This window comes from Aythya marila, assembly GCF_965140915.1.
Source record: "Aythya marila genome assembly, chromosome: 5".
Taxonomy (NCBI): domain Eukaryota; kingdom Metazoa; phylum Chordata; class Aves; order Anseriformes; family Anatidae; genus Aythya; species Aythya marila.
The window spans coordinates 31,375,734-31,397,053 of record NC_139046.1 but is presented as its reverse complement, the minus strand read 5'-3'; the positions used below and the strand labels follow the sequence as shown (position 1 = coordinate 31,397,053).

The 21,320-nt window shown below is 49.4% G+C and overlaps 1 protein-coding gene and 1 long non-coding RNA gene across 8 annotated transcripts; one reads left to right on the top strand and one right to left on the bottom strand.

Moving 5' to 3' along the window:
• Nucleotides 1-125: 125 nt before the first annotated feature.
• Nucleotides 126-2,138, bottom strand: LOC309878437. Its single transcript, XR_014317552.1, has 2 exons — nucleotides 1,474-2,138; nucleotides 126-347 (listed from the first exon to the last, which is right to left on the bottom strand). It is a non-coding gene; the product is annotated as an uncharacterized lncRNA (long non-coding RNA).
• Nucleotides 509-20,562, top strand: PGGHG (protein-glucosylgalactosylhydroxylysine glucosidase). Of its 7 annotated transcripts, none has more exons than XM_082760921.1 (14): nucleotides 509-1,115; nucleotides 6,544-6,811; nucleotides 7,881-8,091; nucleotides 8,696-9,131; nucleotides 10,207-10,326; nucleotides 10,521-10,655; nucleotides 11,002-11,113; nucleotides 14,917-14,989; nucleotides 15,500-15,636; nucleotides 16,254-16,387; nucleotides 16,652-16,747; nucleotides 17,203-17,300; nucleotides 19,452-19,666; nucleotides 19,836-20,562. In XM_082760921.1, the coding sequence occupies exons 2-14, from the start codon at nucleotides 6,559-6,561 to the stop codon at nucleotides 19,898-19,900; spliced, it is 2,085 nt and encodes a 694-aa protein (XP_082617047.1). In that variant the 5' UTR covers nucleotides 509-1,115; nucleotides 6,544-6,558; the 3' UTR covers nucleotides 19,901-20,562. The 7 variants fall into 7 exon arrangements, with proteins under 7 accessions (XP_082617047.1, XP_082617046.1, XP_082617049.1 ...); XM_082760920.1 differs by lacking the exon at nucleotides 509-1,115 and adding an exon at nucleotides 4,410-4,530; XM_082760923.1 differs by lacking the exon at nucleotides 509-1,115 and adding an exon at nucleotides 5,198-5,329.
• Nucleotides 20,563-21,320: the final 758 nt, after the last annotated feature.

Here is a 21,320-nt window from a genome sequence, read left to right as displayed (position 1 = left end):
ACCATGCAGCCCTGGGGTCTGCTGCAAACCTATAAAGGAATACTGCCTCCAGGACAGCACAGGATTGCTGGTTTGTTCCCTTACCAACAAGCACGCGGACCAAGCAAAGCCCACAGACCCCGGTGTTTAATGCAAACATGGATTTTAATGAACAAACTCGGGGTTCTTTCCTGGGTGAAGATTTGTTCTGTGATCTTATCTTTGCTCACACTTCTGCTCCCGGGGGTGTAGGTGGTTCTGGCCACTTCTTAATCTCCTCTGCTCTTGTAGTGCTCCACGTGTGCCAAGACCCAAGCTGTTGGTGCCAGGAAGCATGTGAACATGGCAGCCAGTGCGATGGCCTGCTCCTGCGGGAGGGAGAAGGACCAGAAGAATCAGTGGGGTGGCTGCACAGCAGCTGCAATGCCCGTGGGGTCCCCAGGGCAATTGCATGCTGCGGCGTCTAATGCAACAGAGTGTGCTCATCTGCGTGCCCTGCCCTTTCCAGGCTGTCAGGTGAAAACTTTTTCGGGGCTGTAGAAAGGAGATTTGGGTAAGCACAGCAGTTTCTACCAACAGCGGACCAAGCCATCTGCTCTCTAGGTCTGTTTCTATTGCTCTGTATTTCTCGGTCACGATACCTGCTGGGAAGTGTGGCTGTGTCCTTCAGGCGGCTGCGAGACTCGGGCTTGGGCCCACAGAGTTTGCAGAAGCAGCTGTGCCTGACTTTCAAATGACTTTGAGGTGGGAAGAGCAACGCAGCAGCCTCTGCCATTTTTGGCACACAAGCACGGCACTTAACCCGTTGTGCTGTCATTTTTATTTCTTATTTGGCTTGAAGAAGAGTCTTCAGGCCTGTGAAACGCTTCCTTGCAGACCTTGGAAATGCAGCTTGGGGGTAAACTCCACAAGCAAAAGCTGGCAGCGAAACCCACCCAGGATTTTTGGCGTAAAGCTCCTTTTTTTTTTTTGAGCTCCTTTCACCCAGCCCAGGAGGGTCTCTGCAGCTGGAGCAGCTGCTGTTTTGGTGGGCAATCGTCCCCACTGCCAAAGGAAGGAATGGTGGAGGGACCTGCACAGCTCAGCTCTGCGGGGGCAGCAAACCTTCCCTGCACAGGAGGACACCTGCTTTGGGGGTGAGTGCCCCTCTGGAAATGGCAGTAAAAACTGGGGGGGGTGGGGGTGGGAATGGGGTTGGGGCTATCCCTGCACTGTTGGGGTGCCTGGGGCCTTCAAGCAGCCCCATGGAGGGCACTCTGGGCTGTAGGGGACTTAAAAGGCAGGCGGGGTACTGAATGGACAAAATAAAAGGAAAGCAAGAGCCGGGGGGGTAGGGGATAGGAGGTGTGTGCACCTTTCTTCCTCCCTCTCCCCCCACCTCACTTTAATTCCCAGCAAAAATTTGGGTCTGTATGCCAATACCCAGGCCGTCCCCAGCTACCTCCCCCCCTCCCACCCGGTTTATTTTTTTTACCCCCCCCAAAAGCTACTCACCCCAGCAGAAATCGGGTGTTCGGGCGGTTTGGAGGTGACCCCCGCCCGGGGGACCCGTGGTGCCCGCAGCATGGTGACCAGCAGCCGGGAGCCCCTCTGGAAGCCCCACATGGCGGCAGGCTGAGCGCTGCCCTCCTCGCTGCAGCTCGGACTGCAGCTGCCCGGCCCGTCACTGCCACCCCCCTGCTGCCACCCCTCGGCACCCGGCCCGCTCTCCTGGGAGCGTGGCAGCGGAAAACCTGCGAGCCTCGAGGCTCTCCTCGAGTGCTCGCTGTGTTTTTCCTCCCCCGGGGAGTGTTTGGCCTTCTGCCTGCACCCCACAAACAGCAGCCCCTGCCATCAAGGGAAGGCATCTCTGCAAAGTCCTGCTGGAGAGCAAACCTTTTATTCTGAACTTTGTTAAATTTGTAAGACCCATAAAAAGCATATGCATTCTTTAAGGTATTACAGATGTGATGGCCAACCCTTGCTTGGCCTGAACCAGCAATGTCTGCTCGGCTCCTCCGTCTTCCCTTTGTGGCTCAGCGAATGCACAGGCTCCCAACCAAGCACTTACAGGCACTGTACGTGATATTATGATCTGTTCTGCAAGCCACGGACTGTTGGAGACGCTGACGGATTCGTTGGTGGTGTTTGGTCAGGTTGGGCTGATGTTTGCAGAAGCAACTTCCTACTTGCCTCAACCCGATAGCAGAAGTGGCTGAAAGCCTCGAGCCTGGGTCGCATTCCTGCGATGTGCAGGCACTTGTCAGAGGGACAAGTCAGGCCCCTTTGCTTCAACACGTGCCAGCTTCGTTGAATAACCCAGCTTTGTTCTTCTCTCCCTTAAAAACAGCTACACAGAAAGATTATTGAGATTTGTACGGAATTGGGAATGCTCTCCTGGCAGCTGCTGGGGTTTTGTGGTGTGCAGCGGGCTCCTCTTTGGGGTAAAACTGGGTTCTTATTATTATATTGAGAAGGTCAGAGACTTTCTCCCAGAGCACCAGCTGTTTCAGGAAGGTACAGCTTTTTACCTTACAAGTGGCCCAGTGAGCTGCGTGGACCAGGACAGGCCAAGCACACTTTTGTTGATGAAAGATGACTGAAGAAATTTAAAAGCAGTAAGGGAATCCTCTTACCTTATATCTGCTGCATGCAACTGGCTTTCTGAAGGATTCCTCTTTGACTCCTGTCTCATGAGAACTTTTTTCCAACTCGCTGACGATGAGCTGGAAAATCTCCCTATGTGGCAGTCACAAAGCTGGGGAGGTGGTGGAACCTCCAACAGCAAAGATCTCTTCTTTTGAGCAATTTCACAAAAACGCTTTTCATGTTGAGATAAAGAAGGAGACATTTAGTCCTCTGACCTCCAGGAAATCCCCGTTTATATCTCGTGCTTACTCACTTTCCTCCTCCTAATTGTATTAGGAGACATTGCAACACCTGCTTCCATCAATCCTCTCCCGCTCAGCTTTTTAGGGTGCAAAGGAGGGGGGGAGCATTCCTGTACCTTTCTGAAAACCTTGGTGAGAAACCTCTTTCGCTCCTGTAGATCAATCTTCTCATGTGAGACAAATACTCGTGTTGAGGAGCATTGCTGGGATGAACATGGAGCACAGCAGGAGTGGCCACAGTTTGACCCTGTCTCCTAAGAAGCTGTAGAACAGCCCATGTTCTTGCCTCTTACATCCTTGATATTCTACCTCTCCTTTCCCCTTCCTCCCTGGAAGGTGCTTCAGGACATGTTACCAATGTTACCAAGTGTGCCTGTGGAAAACCCCTCAGCCCCGTTTAGCATGATTGGACCCAGAGGTGGGACAAGGAACATTTTCTTTATTTTCTTTACAAGCCTACATGATGCTTTCAGCATGGTTTCTGGTCGTCTTCCTCCTGGCTCAGTCACTATCAATTCTCTTTGGTGCTGGTTGTGGGAGACTTGAGGCATAAACCTGAAGTGACTCACAGTGGCTTGCTCAGGAAGGTGTGGTGAGGAGCGTTCATCTTCCCCGAGCCATGGCGAGCAAAGAGAAGCAACGTCTTCGCTTGCCTAGGAGAGCTTCTGGACGAAGGATTTGCTTCCTTCACACTGATAACAGCTTTGCTTGAGTCAGACATTGGCTTTTCTGTGGATTTGCAGAGAGTAGAACAGATGTGTAGTATTTATCCCATAAATGCTGGATTGTTCAATAAGATAATCCTCTCTGAGCACTGAGCCAGAGGCAGTAGGTTGCTACACGAGTCACAGCATCTGGCCATGCTGCTTTCCACGTGTCCACTGATCCCTGAGGAATGGACCTTAGATCTTTTGGCTAAAGGAGGTTTGTCCTTCCAAGGATCATGCAGGCTACAGAGGGTAGCTGTGTAGAGGCTAGGATTTGACCTTAAAGCATTTTGGCATTGATGCTGCCCTACACATTTACCTATATTGCTCACATTTGGTGTAGGGTGGATTATTTTTTTGTTTTCCCATACTCAGTTTGAAGCTTTTCAGCAGCTGTAGCGTGGCAGGACTGTGTTTCAGGTGCCAGGCAAGCTGCTAACGCAGTGCTCCCCTGCATCAGGGACACAGGTGGTGCTCAGTTTGGTTGAGCAGGGAGCCTTGATCATGCTCTTGCTCTCAGGAGCATTAAGGGTAACAAAAGCTGAGGTTGCTCTATGCCTGGGCTGACCTTGGAGACAAGGTGAGGGAAAGGGAGCAGGATCAGACTCAGAGAGAAGACACTGAATGAAGTAAGAGGTGGATCTGGGACCTCCATCTTCCAGTGGGCACTGACAAATGAACTGGAGGCACATCTGGAATCCAGAGAGAAATGTGCACTTAGGTCTACGGTAGCTTCCTATTTTTTTCTTTCTTCCCTCCCCTTAATGCCCCCACTTCCTAAGCCTAGGTCAGCAACGCGATGCTTCTGTGCCTTCCTGTGGCTGCCACGTTTGATGGAGAGCACGAGTGTGTCTGCAGAGGAGCAGCCATCCCCCTTTGCTGCAGGACACGTGGGATGAATTTGGCCACTGCAGTTGGCAATTGCAAGATCTGTTTTTCTGCTCGTGTATAAAGCCGGACTGTGACATTAGATGGTAAGAATATTGCTCTGGAAAAATCTGCAGGGAAATGTGTAGTTGTGGTCTTGGGCATAGAGGATGTCTGTGCAGCACCGTGGCTTCTGGCTGTCTCAAAGCAGTCTCTGCTGGAGACAGACAGCTGCTCCTCCAAAGTAGGGCCTCAGGTGCATCGAGGCCATGGCTTATCTGCATCAGCAAGCTGGAATTGGGGTTTGGGTGCTACACGAGACGTGGTTTTACAGGTGTTTCTGTGTTTGGGTGTTGTCAAGATGATGCAGCCTGGCAGGTCGAGCTCAACATGCGGAAGAAAGCATGTTTGACCTTGTAGCAGAAGGTAAGCTGGGCATCTTTGAGGACAGCTCAGTAAACCCTTGTGTTCTGTGTGTGACAGGGCTTTAAAAATGACAGAAAGTCTGGGAGGAATGGGGATTCATGCTAGAAGTGCCTTCGTGGTACAGCATATCAGGGTGGGGACTGCTCTGCACCAGAAAAACAAGCTGCAGCGCCAGCAGCGGTTCAAAGGACGGAAGCTGGAAAGTTACAAAACTGAAGTCTGGGTCTCCAAAAGCAGGCAAGTAAAAGGGTCACAATGCAGCTGGGGACAAAGGGCAGTTGTCAGCCACAATTCCTTCTGCAGAGGGCTTTGTGCTGCTTTCTCAATGGAGAGCGATGGTGGCCGTCTGCCAGGGCTGTGCTCATTGCTGAATTCCTTGGACAGCTTTCAGCTGGCAAACTTTTTTTTTGTCTCAGTCCCTCTTTCCTGGTGCTTGAGGCAGCCCCAGTCCCTGGTGTGCCGGACGGTGAGCTTATCTAGGCAAGTACCTACGTGTCAACCAGATAATTTTTAAGGAAGGGGAAGGGCGGGGGGAGTTATTTCCTTCCTCCCATCTCAGTTGGGCAACTTCCGTCGTCTCCCCTCCAGCAGGGCCCCACGGCAGCAGCCTGCATGGTCAGAGTCCGAGCACAGCCTGACATGAAAGGCAAGGTCAAATCTCCGAACTTCCCACACCTCTTTTTTTTTTTTTTTTTTTTTTTTAACTCCCTCCCTGCAGGCAGGAGGAGTGCTTTTCCTTGTGATTTGATTGTGGGCACCGCCTGACGTGAGCCAACTGAGCTGTCCCCAAGCACGGCTGGGCAGCCCGTGGGGACAGCTTTTGGGTACTGCCCAGAGCTGGTGTCCTCCCTGTGCTCGGAGAGCCTGTCTGTGCTCTACTTCTACCATTTTTTATATTAATGCAGTGCCTAATGCTGAGAGGCACCAGGTGCAACTCATTTCTGCAATGTTCTCTTTATATGTGCATATATTAAAAAAAATAAAATAATAATAATAATAAAAAATATATATTATATATATATAATATATATATATTATATATAATTTATATATATATATATAAATATATAAAAGAAATATGATGTTCCTTCCTCAGCAAGCCAGTAACTGAAGTGAAACTAGAGATGCAAGAGGGAAGTGTGGAGGTACCACGAGGATAAAGAATAAAAGAATATTCAGTAATGTTGTAGAATAATGTTGGGAGGAGGAAGAAGAAGAGGAAGGAAGAGGAAGATTGTTGTGTGATGTGATGTATTGGGAGGAAGTGGTGAGATACTAGCATGGAGAGAGAAGTGAAAGGGGAAAAAATGGAGAAGTGATAAAAGCAATGAGCACGCAAGATTTGGGTAAGTTAGAGAAGCTGGCTGGGAGATGTCTGCCAAAAAGGAAGCTACACAGGAGGAAATGAGCCTAGGTGGAGCTGACCCACCTGAGGCACTGGGATGGAGGAAAACTGTGGCTTGGAGGTGCTGGTGGTGACCAGAGGGGAAAATAAAGGAAACAGAGACCCTAGGAATATAGCGAGGTTGGAAGCAGATGAGCAGGAAGGTTGTGCAAAGAGGGGCGATTTGCAGCCACCATTTTCAGCTGCCATCTCCCCCCCAACCATGCTTGGCCTTACACCAACTTTGTGTTGGGATTGCTCCATCCAGCCCTTTCCTCTGACTTTTACTTTTTTTATTTTTGTTCTGCAGCTTGGGCTGGTAAAAATGACTGACGGCAAGGAGGACCCTGCTGTGTTCACCACCACTTGTTTGCCCTCAGACCAGCGCCTTCTTGCTACGGTGACCAACGCATACCTCGGCACCCGTGTGTACCGGGACATCCTCCATGTCAACGGGGTGTACAACGGCGCGGTGGGCGACACGCACCGTGCTGACGTCCCCAGCCCCCTCAATGTGAGAATGACTGTGCCTGGTGCGGACAGCCTGGCTGAGACCTTCACCCTGAACACCCGGACGGGTAAAGAGCAAAGCACAGAGAAGGTGTCCCTGTCCTGCAACTTTCCTACCTGCAGCATGTGCGCCCTTTGCTCTTCCTCTCCGACTGCTGGCCAGCCTCTGCCTCCTTGCCTCTTCCAGGAGCTCACATCTTTCTTCTCCCTGCTCTCCACTCACCCGTGGGGTTGACTCAGTGTGTACCGATTAGGTCTGTGAAGGATGTCAGCTCCACCCCAGCAGTGGAATTCATTGCTCTAGGTGCAGTCAGTACTGGAGCTTCTGTGCAGGACAGATAGGTAGTTTTGTTGGCAAAGGAGATTTGATCCATCAATTCAAATGTTTATAAAGAGATGAAATGAATCATACCCCGGATTACATTGACTGTCATAGGTGTCTGACTGTTTGGTTCAGGTGCAGGCATTTATTTTGGAGGCAGCTAGCTAATGGTTGTAAAGTGAACCCTACAGTGTGTTTTTAAAGGAGCCAGAAATTGATATGGCATTGTTTGCTCTTGCTTTTGGACAACAGCCAGCTCTGACCTTGATGTCATGCACTGGAATGTCTAGTTGGAAGAAAGGTGAGGAGGGTTTTTTGCTGATCTCTCTGTGAGTGCTCATTTTGCAGATTTCAGGATGTAGCTTTACAGAGTACTAAATTCATTTATTTTCAGAAGCAAATCTTCTCTTAGTAGTGGTTCATATTGAATGAAATGGGCACTTTCATTCATGCATGGAAGACATGCAGAAGACTTTCCTTTCCCACATTACTCTTATGAAGTTGCTTTGGAATAAGTGGAGAATAAAAGCAGGTGATTTTCAGATTATATCTCAACCCCTGCTGGAGCCAGGCTCAGTAAAGACTGTTTAATGGTGAAACCTTGTTTAAAAAAAAAATAATTATAAATCCATTCCTCACCAGCTTGGTCAGATTTAGTGTGTTAACAGTGTTCTCCAGTCAAAATTTATGTTCTGGCCTGGATCTGGGGAAGACTGTTCCTTTGCCAATAGGGACCAGTAAATAAGGTAGAAATGGTAGTCTGGGGCAGAACATCAGGACCTGGTGGCTAAAAAGGCTGACTCTTGCACTTGCAGGAACCTTCAGCCATGTGCTTCAGTCAACTGATTATACAGCCACCCATCAAATCTACGCTCACCATTCCCTTGTTCACCTGATGGCCTTCAGCATCACCATCCGGCGGTCAGCTCACACCGGCCAACCCATCACGGTGCAGCTCCAGACTCCTTTTGTGCCAAAGAGCCAGGACTTGGACCTGCACCAAGGACCGGACTTCCAGGGAGCACAGTGAGTTTGCATCACAGGCAGGAGCCTGGCCTGGAACAAATCCTTCACAGATTGTAGCACGTTGCCTTGTTCCCAGATAGGAAACCGAAAAAATAAGGCTAGAGCTAGACTGAGATTATAAGTATTGTTGAGGTTTGTGCAAATTTACTTCTTCCTGACAGGAACAAGAAGTGTATATATATACATACATACATATGCAAATATACACACATGCATATATCTATTTATTATATATAAAATATATAGAAACACTTTTATTAGCTGCAATACCAAAATTATTATCTATGCTGACACACAAGAGCATCAGAGGCCACAGGGACTATATGTGATTACAAAGAAATGAGTTTGGGGAAAATTGTGAGCTTGGAGGAGATAGCCATTTTTAGAGGTTTTGTGGGGCTGGGGACCCAGTGAGAGTTGTGATGGATCTCAGTCTTCTACAGTTTGGAATTGAGACTGCCGCTGAGCTGAAGTATGGGGACAAGGGAGCTTCTTTCCTAGGTGGGAACAGGGGAAAAATTCAGCTGATGGTTCACCCTGCGTGGGTTGATTTGCACTTCTGCTCTGCTCTTACTTTTCCCTTTCTTTTTGCCATCCCCTGCAGCTACGTCTATGGGACGACGCTGGTTCCTGAGGTAGAGGGGGGACCCCAGCCTACTGTTCACATGCTCTGGACTCCTGTGCCACAAGACCTGACTTTGTGCGGGGAGGAGCAGGAGCAATCCTGGGAGTTCCTGACAGCTGTGGCTGAAAGCGAAGAGGAGGTGAAGAGGAGCTACAGCGAGGGGCTGGCCCTCATTGCCTCTGGCTCCCTGCATTCCTCCGACATCCATGCCTGGGATGTGCTGTGGCAAGGGTGCTGCATCGACCTGGATGGCCCTCTGCCTCTAAGACAGGCCCTCTACGGGTGTCTGTATTACCTGCTGAGCGCCATCCCTCCCCGGGACAACCCGGGTTTCCTATTCCACGGCATCAGCCCTGGTGGCTTGTCCAATGGCACCCAGGGTGAGGACTACTGGGGGCATGTCTTCTGGGACCAGGTGGGTTAAAGCTGTGCTGTCGGTTCACCTCAGGGCTTTGAGTAGCAACTGGGATAGAGAAAACTCTGTGTGAGGTTGCTCACCTCCTCCCTGATGGTAGGGGTGTCTTGGCACCAGCCTCTTGTAGAAGAGCATCCTGCTTCTCCTTAGCTAACAGCTAGTGAGACGCAGCTCCATCCTAGGTATTTCTCATGTTAGTTATTTCCTCTAACTCAAAAGTTAATTGCCTAAAGCCAAGCTAGAAGGCTGGTGTTGATGTTTAGGCAGTGGGGGTGAGAGGCCAAGAGGGATCCCACGGCAGGGCAGCTCTCTTCCCCATGCTAAGATAGGTCGCTCACCCAGGGGAGGCCAAAGCAAAGGGAACTTCAGTGTCTAGTTTAAAGCGAGGCCACTAACATATGGGAAACAAGTTGAAAACAGCCTGAAATCCTCCCAGCTTTGGTGGCATCAGCAAACCCTATTGTGCTTGAGGTAACTATTGAAAAAGCAAGCGTTTTCTATGTTTTCAGCTTTTTGGCATGGGTTTGGTGTGTACTCAGCAATCCAGTCCATCCGGGCAGCTTTGCCCTGACCAGAGGCTCAGAGCTGCCCTTGGAGACAGCTGCACCGAATGAGCACGCAGCTCTGCAGTTGAATATTTAAAGCATAACGTGAGCGAGAAACATGGCTAGATGGTGCTGAGTCCCCTGTGCTGCACCCAGCCTGGTATTTCAAATGGGCAAAGGCTTTTTAGTCCTGTGGGCCTTATTTTTGACTCACACCAGAGCCCTTGGCTTTTTGGAGGACTCCTACCTCCCCTCTTTTGCATGCGGACAGTCCCGCCGAGATAATCCTAGCAAGATACCATGGGGGTGGCTAGCAGAGGATAGGAGGTTTGGGTGCCTAGATGCACTTTTGAGGGCAGAAACAGACCTTTGAGGGATTATCCCTTTTAGTGAGCCAATGTGACAGCACCTTTAAGCAGCAGCAAAGTCATGGTCAGAGCATTCAGGACTGGGGGTGGACTTGAACTGGTGGGAGCAGTTGGGTGCCCAGCCAGCCAATTTCACCACCTTGCTTTGCTCGATGTTTTCAGGACACCTGGGTGTTCCCAAACATCCTGCTGTTTTACCCTGAGGCTGCCCGAGCCATTCTGGAGTACCGAATTCGCATGCTGGAAGGAGCCTTACGCAACGCAGAGGAGCAAGGCTACAAGGTGGGGACAGGGCTGTTGGGCTGGGGACAGTGCAGCCCAGCCAGCATCACCCAGCAGCACAGTTGGACTTTCTTCCTCCTCTATGGCTCTATCTTTAGCCAGAGGCTGTGAGTTGGGCTTTGCCTGCAGGCTGTAAACAGGGAAGAGTGTCAGAAGAGGTTGTGTTTAGCTGCTCCATGGGTGTCTTCTCCCAGCAGGGTGCTAAATTCCCATGGGAGAGTGCAGCCACTGGCCAGGAGGTCTGTCCTGAGGACATCTATGGAGCCCAAGAAATTCACATCACTGGGGATGTTTTGATGGCCTTTGAGCAGTATTATTACACTACGCAGGTAAAGCGAGCGTGTGCCACACAGAGGGCCTGGTGGTAAGGCCTGTAGGGCATCTGATGACTGTCACTGTCCCTTCTCAGAGACACTCTGCAGTTATCTGCTCCTGTCGGAACTGCCAGTAGCATCCTGGGATCCTTTCTTCATCTCCTCCTCCCATTCTTGATCCTCCATGGGTGGCTCGGCATCCTATTGACTCAATTCAGGCCAGTTTTCTGCCTTTTTCCCCTGCTCTGTGTATTTTCTTATAGCTTCTTTCCTTCTGCTGAATCCAGGCCTGTCTGAATTTGCCTCATGCTTCCCTGTTTTTCCCTCATCCCTGTTTTTCTCTGGCTTTGGCTCCTTCCAGGACCAGAAGCTGTTCAGAGAGGATGGAGGATGGAAGCTGGTGGGGGCCGTGGCTCAGTACTGGTGCAGCAGGATGGTGTGGAGCGAGGAGGAGCAATGCTACCACATCAGAGGTACTTCTGCAAGTGCCAGGCCTGTTCGTGGGGAAGGGCTTTGCAAAGAGAGGCTCAGAACTCCTCCAGCCAGACCTGGGTGGGAACATGTGGGTTCTGTAGCCTCCTGCCCTGTTATCCACGTCTATGTCCATGTGGCAAGATGCCCAGATCTTTCAGTGCCACAAGACCAATTGGTTTTTCTCTCAGCCCCTTGCTGCTCACAGGACACCCCTCAACGTCCCCTTCCATGGCAGTATAAATTGACGCGACAAGCCTGGGTGCTGTTTGAGGTCTGATGGTGTGACTGGCCACACTTTGGAAAATAGGATACGAGGGCTTTAGAGAGGAGGGAGAAAGGTTCAGCAGGTGACAGGGATGTACCTCTGCATGATGGAAGTGAACCTGGGAACACTGTCGCTTTAGGAGACAGCAGGGAAATGCTTGTGAATTGTCCCAAAGGAACTGGGGAAGGACTCCTCTAAAAAGGTGATGTGGCAGATGGCCCAGCTGAAGTGCCTCTACACCAGTGCATTCAGCATGGTAAACAAGTGGGAGGAGTTGGAAACCACAGGGCAATTAGAAAACCATGACTTAATTGCTGTCATGGAAATGTGGTGGGATGGATCACGTAACAGGAACACTGAAAGAGAGGGTTACAAGAAGGGCTTCAGAAGAGATGGAGGGCAGCACTCCTATACCTCCTTCCCTGCTATGTTAAGTATTCAGGTTGGATTTCAGGAAAAGGTTTTTCACCAAGAGAGGGTGGTGAGGCACTGGGACAGGCTCCCCAGGGGAGTGGCTCATAGCACCGAGCCTGCCAGAGGTCAAGAAGCATTTGGAAAATGCTCTCAGACACATGAGTTGGACTCGATCCTGGTGGGTCCCTTCTGACTCGGATATTCTATGATTCTATAAGAAATGTCTCAACAGTGAAAAGCTGCCTCTGAGAAACAGCCACAGACAGGTTGAGAGCTTGTGGATAAAAGTTAAGGACTGGACCAATAAAGGACACCTCGTGGCTGGGGTTTACTACAGGCTGCCTGATCAAGGGGAGTCTGTGGACGTGGCCTTCAGCTACAAGCAGCATTGTGCTTGCAGGCATTCATGGTGGGGGGGGATTTCAGCTACCCAGATATCTGCTGGGAAAGCTGCACAGCAGGCTGTAAGCAATCCAGGAGACTCCTGGAGTGCATTGAGGATAACTTCCCAGTCCAGGTGTTAGAGAAGCCAACCAGAGAAGAGGCATTACTGGACCCGGTGCTCGCCAGTGCAGATTAACTCATTACGTAGGTGAAGATTGGAGGCAGTCTGGGCTGCAGGAACCACACCCTGCTTGAGTTCGTGATCTTGAGGGAATATGGACCCGGCAGAGAGCAAAGTCAGGACCCTGAACTTTAGAAAAGGGAAATTACAGCTATTTAAAGACCTAGTAGATGAGATCCCTGGAACACTGCTCTTAGGAATAGAGGAGCTGATCGGAGCTGGCAGCTCTTTCAGGATGTTTTCCTTTGAGTGCAATAGCTCTCTACCCCCACGTGTAAGAAATCAAGCAGGGAAGGCAGGAAACCAGCATGGCTGAGCAAGGGCCTGCTGGTCAAACTGGGGCGTGAGAAGGAAATAAGGCAGTGGCAGCAGGGATATGTGGCCTGAGGAGAGTACAGGGATGCTGTTCGGATGTGTGGGGATGGGATGTGGAAAGCCAAGGCACAAATGGAACTGAGATTGGCGAGAGATGTAAAAAATAACAAGAAGGGGTTCTATAGGTATGCTGGCCAGAAAAGAGAGGCCAAGGAGAGTGCCCCCCTTCTGATAAATGAGAAGGGAGAACTGGTAACGACAGACATGGAGAAGGCTGAGGGACTCAACTTCTTTGCCTTCATTTTCACTGCCAATCAGGCTGCCCACATCTCTTGAGTTGCTGAACACCTAGGCAGAGGCTGGGGGAGCAAAGTCCCTCCTACTGTAAGTGAAGAACACAGGTAGGAGACCATCTCATGGAACTGAACAGGTACAAGTCTATGGGGCCTGATGCCATGCATCCCAGGGTCATGAAGGAATTGGCTGATGGAGTTGCCAAGCCTTTCTCCATCATACTTGAAAAGCCCTGACAGGTGAAACCCCTGGTGACTGGAAGAAGGGAAACATCACTCTCATTTTTAAAAGGGTAGAAAGGAGGGCCTGGGGAGCTACAGACCAGTGAGCCTTGCCTCTGTGCCTGGGGAGATCATGGAACAAATGCTCCTGGAGGCCTTCTACAATGCAGGGAGGGGATTGTTCCCCTCTGCTCTGGCCACGAAGATGCTCGGAGGGCTGGAGCACCTCTCCTATGGAGAGAGGCTGAGAGAGTTGGGGATCTTCAGCCTGAACAAGAGAGGGCTGCAGGGTGACAAAAAAAAAAAAAAAAAAAAAAAAAAAAAAAGAATGCAAACCCTTCCAACCCGAGCCATTCTATGACTTGGCAACCCAGGCAGACCCTTTTTTTTTTTTTTTTTTTTTTTTTTTTTTTTTTTATGAGACCCGAGTTTAAATCTGACAGTAGCCTGCAGGAGTTGATTCCTTGAAGGTCTCCTGGTGTTGTTGGTGCCAACTAAGTACAACCACTGAGATGTCTGGCAGGACAAAGGGTGTCTCCATAGGCAGCAATCCTGCTGAAGCATTTTATGTTGAATGAGCACACATCACCAGTGACTTGAGGAAGATCTAAAAGAGATGCAGAGCTGTTTGTTGGCAGAAGGTCTGGAGGAGATGGCTGGGTTAGAGTGAAAGGATCTCAATGCAGTTGGGGTGATCAGAGCTAGAAAAGCCCCCAGAGTTGCTGCAGGTTAGCTTGTGATCAATAGATCCTTTGTATTAAACCCCAGTGTCCTGAAAGTTGTCCCAGAAGGAGGCACTTGAAATGCCTATTTTCACTTTTCCTTTGGAAAGTGGACATAAGCAAGAGAAGGAGTTGAGCTTGTAACTAGCGAAATATGTCCAGTTAAGGACTTGAAGGTCACCTTGCCTACGAGTCTCAGCTCTGAAGTAAGGGAAATGCCCTCAGGTTGTCTGCTACCTTGAGAGTCTGCACTTTCTCAGCTAAATCACAGAATATTCCAAGTTGGAACGAAGCCACAAGGATCATCAAGGCTAACTGATAAAGCTGTAAGAGAGGGTGTTTCTTCTTTACAGCAAACGCAAACACCACTTACATTCCCCTCTACTGAGCATTGCACTGAGATCACTTCCAGAAACAGGGAGGCAACACCTACTGTCAGGAAATATCAGGACTCCAAGCATGCAATAATGCAGGTACAATTCAAGACAGGTGTTTTCAGTAGTTATTAATGATTATCATAGTGAGAATGCTCAGGCACATCTCTTCCTCCATGCTCTCTGCCCAGTCGTTGCAGAGGCCGCACTTATATGCTGTTTCAAGGACATAAGGAAAATCACTGTAAAGTTAAAAAGGCAGAAATACATTCTTGGGAAGAATGGATGTTGGACAATCATCTGTTAATGAAACCAAGTTCCCATTTCTGGGAGGGATAGACTCCTTAGGGCCTATAGGAGGAGCACATCCAGTATTAGCTCAGTAGTGGGAGATAGAAACGATCAGGGCTACTAACTTTTGGTTGAAAGGAGTGTTCCTTTCATTAGGATAAACTTCTTAGACCTCTCAAATCTTAAGGATTAATAATTTTTCCACCACACTAGTCATGTGAGCAGGCATCAGTGCAATGGAGGGGTTCCCTTTCTTGTGCCAGCTCCCTGAGGAGGGGCACAGAGCCATGGCAAACCTTGGGTGTACTGCAGTGTGAAGTGTCCCCTTTCTCTCCCTCCAGGTGTCATGCCCCCAGATGAATATCACTACCAGGTTGATAACTCTGCTTACACCAATGCCTTGGCCCAGCGGAGGTAACACGCATGCTTTGGTTAAGGCACTGGGCCAATTTTCTTCTTTTCTGCCTAGCTGTTTGGCAGGGGTAGGAGACAGCAAGTCTCCCACATGCTGCACTCCTCTCCTCTCTTTGCATACCTCTGTCTGAGCTGGTCTCCTTTGCCTTTGTTTGCAGTCGGTGGAAGGAGGTAGATGTTCCCCTGGCAGTTCACCTGACCCTTCAGGTATCTGCATTAGGCAGAGGCATTTCACAAGTTTTTCATTTCATCTCCCTGCATTGTGTGGGATGTTTAGACAATTAGCCAGCTGGAAATATATGTAGGTAGACAAGGAGTCCCAGCTCCAGCAATGAAAGCTGTTACCCCGAGCTTAGACTTTAACCCATATTCTTTCTAAGCACTTGCTTCTTTGGCGGTGAGTTATGGCTCAATTAGTTTTTTGTGTTTCTCCCTCCCTTCTCTTTCCCTCTCTAAGGGGTCACAGGCACTTGTGCCTGATATAAAAAATTTTTCCTCGCTCCTTTTCAGCTTACGTTTTGCAGCTGACATTGCTCAAGACCTCTTGATCCCTGTGCCAGAGGAGTGGGTGGAATGTGCCAACAAAATCAAAGTGCCCTTTGATATGGAGAAGAAATATCATCCTGAGTACGATGGTTACAGCCCAGGTGAGCGGAGGGGCAGCAAGCAGACCTTTGAATTGGCAGGTGCTCTTTCTTTTGAAGCACACGAGAGGCAGGGACAGTGCCTGAATGGTTGGCTGAAGCAAAACCTTCTAGCCTTTGCTCTCTCAGTGCAGCATTTGGGTTGCCAGTGTGGGGATCCTGATCTGTAGATGTTTTTTTTTCTGCTTCTTGGTGGATCGTTTTTCATTATTGTGGTCATACAAGTAAGAATTTTAGATATGCAGAGGGTAGAAAGAGGCCTTGAGAGCATGGGCTACTGGGCTGCAGATGACATGGTGGCTATGAACTTGTATGTTGGCAGTTAGGTCTATCCTTCCAAGGTCAAGTGCGATGTATTGCCATTCCAGCAACCTCTGGCAGTGAAAGTTTGTGTGGAAGTGAACATTCAATTTAATGCCCCCTTGTACATTTTACTTGCCTTTAGCAAGGCAGCGATGACTTGTCCTCCTTGCAGTTCCACAACATTTCCAACGCGATGTGGTTATTGTTGTTTTAAGTTTATGATTCTGTATGCCAGATTCATTCCCTTTAGTAAATAGACCATCAGTTATTCCTGGCTGGCATATGTGGTCTGACTGATTCTTGGCTCCTTTTCCCAGGTGAACCTGTGAAACAAGCTGATGTTGTCTTGCTTGGATTCCCTCTGATGCACTCCATGAGCCCTGAGGTCCGGAGGAATGATCTGGAGATGTATGAACCTGTCACCGAGGTGAATGGGCCAGCCATGACCTGGGTAAGGAGAGGGGCAAAGTCTGAGGTGGCTTTCATCCACAAGGTGGTAATTTCTGTCTGAGTTAGTCAATGCCAGCCCGTATCAATGGGCATAAACCTACTTTAAGTGATAAGAGAACGCAGACAGTTATCTTGGAGCTAGAAATATGTTCAAAAGGGATCTACACTGAAGACTGCTAGTTGTGGTGTAACTCTGGAGGCTTTGCAGCATAGTCACCCCTGAGGGAGACAGCAGCCAGCAAAAGGACAGTTCTCCCTCCTGCAGAGCATGTTTGCGGTGGGCTGGCTGGAGCTGAAGGAGATGCAGAGAGCACAGAGCCAACTGAACAAGTGTTTCAGCAACATCACGGAGCCCTTCAAGGTCAGCTGTGTGGAGTGTTGTCGCTGCTTCCATGTGACAAATGTCTCTTGCTTCTATCTTGTGTGTTCCCAAGTAGATCCCATCTATGCTGTGTGTGCTTGCAGTCACTAGATGATTATCACATTGAGCTGGGTGGCTGCACGCTCAGTCTCCTCTCTGCATGTTTCCAAAGAACAGCAAGGAGGTGTTTGCTTCCTACCAAGCAATACAAAGCCAGGGGTCAGTATCCTGCTCATCCCAGGCTTCCTTCTTCCTTTAAGGGGTGGGAAAGGGAACGGAGGTGGCAGTATTTTAAAGGCCTACTTCATGCTGGGATGGGCAACAGCATAGGACTGTTGCAATACCCCTAATATGTGGCTGTGTTGGTAAGCATATTCAAGCACACATAACTGTATGAAGGGTCCCAGTGAAACCACTGACTTTTTTTTCCCCTCCTCCCCCTCATACTGGAGTAGATCTGGGTGGAGAATTCAGATGGATCTGGAGCTGTGAACTTCTTGACAGGGATGGGTGGATTCTTGCAAGCTGTCCTCTTTGGTTACACAGGGTTCAGGTGAGACCTACATTATGTCTTGTCTAATTTCTAACCAACAAGTGACTTGAAATGTTAGCATTTAGCTGGAGCAACTTGTTGCTTGTGAAAAAGAAAAGAACTTGAAGCATCTAGCAAATTCCAGAACATCTGCCAATGGCTCCTGGCAGGTAGTGGTTAACGATCCTTGATGAACTGTGGTCACTGGGGACAGTTGGTCACCGCTGGAGAACAAAGCAGAGTTCTCAGAAATGATGAGCTTTGATCCATTTCTCCTCCAGCTATGTCAGTGTTTAAAGCCATTGGCTTCAAAAGGAGTCAAGACTTAACCTCCTTTTGCTGGAAGAAGGAGATAAAAGTAATCTTGAGCAAAACTGCCATTTTGCAAAGCTGTTTTCTTCCTTCCCTGTTTTTCTGCTGAGTAGAAAGGGAGTCTCAAGCAGGCAGAAGCTCTTCTTTCCATTTCTTTTGCACCTTTTTTGTTTGGTTTGCTAGATTATATATATATATATATTTTTTTGCACAGGCCACGGTGGATATCACCATGGTGAGAGATGGTGACGCTGCTGAAGTGGCAAGGGACTGGGAAATGTATTTGCTCTTTTCATGCCAAAAGACTAAAAATAGCATATGTAACAGAGGGGAAGTCTCCTGCTGAGTCCCAGAAACTGTGTGGAAAAGGATGTTAGTGCAAAGGGTCATAGATGGCCTGGCTAACAGCAGCCTGGCCAGTGAGAGATGCCACACACACAGGTGTAAGTCCTGCATCCCCTCTGAAGTAATCTGCCATCCACACATAGGACTGCAACTTTGTGGAGGAAAAGTGGTCAGCTGGAATTGCCACAGCATTAAGATACCTTAGAAAACACCCTAAGCTCTTCGTATAATTTCAAGCCTGCCTCTCACATCTGAAGCAGCTTGGTGGTTTCAACCCTGAAGCAGCAGTCCCTGGAGTATATTCTTAGAGTTTAATTGAGGATGGATCACACTGGCAAGTCTTTTGATTGCCAGCAAGGCCTTCTAGCTTCTGTGTTTTTACTCTGTGTGTGTGTGGCCAGAATCTGCTGAGAAATCCACCAGACTCTTGGTGGAGCTGGGTGTGAGCTACTATATTCCTCTCTGAAAACCTTAATCTCAGCTTTTGCGAAGCTTCAAGGTCTTCCGATGCAGTGTGTGTGTCAGATTTGGGCCTCTCTTCCAATAGGCTCAACCCACAGACTTTGGGGCTCGAGCCAAATTTCCAAAAATGTCACGATGACATTGATGTAGTCCTTGAGACCACACTCCTGCCTTGCTTGTTATAAGCCGTGGCTGGCTGGCACATTGCTCTGCTGCTGAGTACCTCCGTGGAGGCAGTGCTGTGAGCGGGGCAGCACAGGCCCACGCTGTGAGCCCCATTTAATTTCAGGCTGAGGACTGGTGGCATGTGTGTCTGGTATAACAACTTGGGAGAAGTGTGCTGTTTCTGCTCTTGGGCCTCTCTCAAGTCCTCTCAGTAGAGTCAAGTAGAGTCAAGAGTTCTCACAAGTCAAGATTTCAGCAAGAGATTTATTTAGTGACTGTTATCTTTTTTTTTTTTTTTTTTTTTTTTTTTTTGTCCAAAGCCAAACACAAAAATGGGCTCTGCTTGACTTTGGATAAGGCTTTGGAGAAAGGGTTTGAGCTGCTGGACTGATTTTTATCTTTCTGTGAAAGAGCACATATGGGGCTTTGAATTTATTCTGAGTTATTTTGGCAGTTTATTATCTGTATACAACTCCGCTGCCCACTGCTTGTTCCTGTGCCCAGTTCTCCTCCCCATCCCGGAGCAGGACATTTCTGAAGTTTTGCCAGCATAGCTGCTGATAAAGTCACCCCCTGAGCTGGAGCGGGAAACTGAGAGGGGAAAAAGTATAATCCTGCTGTGTTTTTGTTTGTTTATTTTAAATCCAACCTACGGATCCTAAGCTGGGCAACTGGAAGAGGGACAGAAACACCGGAGGGTGCTGGGCTGTGAAATCACAGCCCCAGTAGCTTTTCACCAGATGCTTTGTTGCTGTGTTTGGGATTTGCTTAGAGAGCCTTGGGATGCACCTAGGAGTCTTTCTGCCTGAAAATGCATGGAGTAAGAGGAGGAGCCACTAGGATACATGAGGGGGTGCTGTTTTGACTGACTTCCTCCTGCCTTTCCAGGATCACAAAGACCAGCCTTCTCTTCAACCCCTCATGTCCTGATGACATCCACAAGTTGAAAGTCACTGGTGTCTCCTACTTGGGGAACAAACTGAAGTTCACCATCACCAAGGAAGAGATGAGGATTGAAGTGTCTGAATCTCCCCTTGACCCTCCCGCACTGCCCCTGGAGGCAGTGCTGGAGGAGTCAGGGCAGCGGTTTCCCCTGGGTGAAGGTACGGTCATGACCCTGGGTGACCATGCGTGCTGGCCTTGCAGTTGTCCAACAGCACTTCCTGCTCTCTAGCTCTTCAGGAAGTCATTGCTTGGGCAACTTTCCTATAAATGAAGAAAATGTTGGGAGGAACTGTTCCCGTGCTTCATGCATGTTGTTTTTTGTTGCAGGGCAGAGCATCTCCTTCCCCACGGTGGCTGGATGGATTCAGAGGTCACCCACCAAGGCGCATTAAAGCCTGGCTGATCTGGGTTTTGCATGATGGGAACTAAAATCCTGAAGTGCAGATGTCAGAGGAAGAAGGATGAGGCATCCTCGTGGTGTTCTGGCCTGTGCCGTAAAACTTTTGCCCCTGTGGGACTGTGTATGCTTTGTTTTCTTGGGCCTGGGGAAGGTGCGTGGAGCACTCACCATCACTGGGCTGGCAGCAGCTCTTTGAGTGAAACTGAGCATCCTTGTCCACAGTGGGGGGGACTGAGCCATGTGTTCCCACTTCACAGGCTGTCCCCATCTCTCACTTAGTAGAGGGGACAACACCAAGCCTAAAACCCATGTGCTTTGCACGAGGAGAGACCGGTGGAATGTGTGAGCTCAGTTTAAAATGCATTCTCTGAGTGGCCTGTGGATGCGAAACTCTGAGAAAGCAGCGGGTGCTCTTCCTGCTGTGCTTCTCAAAGGGTTTTGCAGGCCTAGCCATGAATGCTTTGCCACGTCAATCTGCAGCAGCAGCCACCAGGAAAAGGAGGATCCCTTGGCCTCTGGTGTTTCGATGTGCCAAGTACCAGCACCCCCAGACCTTGACTCCCCTGTACTGAGAAATGCTGCTGAGGCAGTGTGATGAGGTGTGGATAAAGGCAAGGCTGAAACTGAGCATTGTTCTGGTGTACAATATGTGTGTTTTTGGTACTGTATTTCCTGCATGCATTCATCAGAGCGGCCGTGTGTTGAGCAAGGGGATTTTGAAGGCTCTCCCTGCCCTGCTGAGACTTGTTCTGCTCTGTACACAAACCCCAGGAATCTTACCTAAATGGATGGGAGTTTATAAAAAGCTTTGTGGCTGCTTGGCACCACAGACAGCATGTGGGAACACTTAGGCAAGGCAGCAACGGAGGTCCTCTGCCTTGTAATTAGTGCTGGCTCCTTACTGGGCCCGGAACCGCTAATTAGCAGCAGCCCTCAGCAGCAGGGCAGGACGCATGGCCCCCTCTGTCCTGCCCCATGATAACGGCTCTGGGGGCTGCACCTGGGTTACAGTGCTTGGGGAGGAGATAGGAATAAGGCCCCACTTGTGAATGGATGTTTTTGGCTGTGTTTCCAAAATGAGACAGCTTTGGCCGTAACACAAAGCAGCAGGGAGAGCCAAGCCTGAGGGCTGGGGATGTCTCCTGACCTGCTTAGAGCAATGGGGAAGGTCCCCATGGATCCTGTGTGGGCTGAGCCGGGGCGTGCTGTGGCTCACAGCATCCCATGTGGCTCGCAGTCATCACACGCAGGTCTCCTCTGTCATGGCCCAGGAGCCAGCTGGGGGGGATTCTGCTGTGCTGCCATGAATTTGTAGGTTTCAGCTCTGCCTGGGGAGGTGGTGGCTGCTCTACCGGGCTGTTGCCATCCCAAGTCAGGAAACATCTGCCTACTTCTTTCCCCTCCTCTGCTAT

Bases quoted from the DNA above. Each gene is read 5' to 3' on its own strand.
- PGGHG (XM_082760918.1), top strand. From the start codon at position 5,462: ATGGTCAGAGTCCGAGCACAGCCTGACATGAAAGGCAAG. The intron at 10,327-10,520 runs GTGGGGACAGGG...GTCTTCTCCCAG, and splicing joins CAGAGGAGCAAGGCTACAAG to CAGGGTGCTAAATTCCCATG. The intron at 17,301-19,451 runs GTGAGACCTACA...CTGCCTTTCCAG, and splicing joins TTTGGTTACACAGGGTTCAG to GATCACAAAGACCAGCCTTC.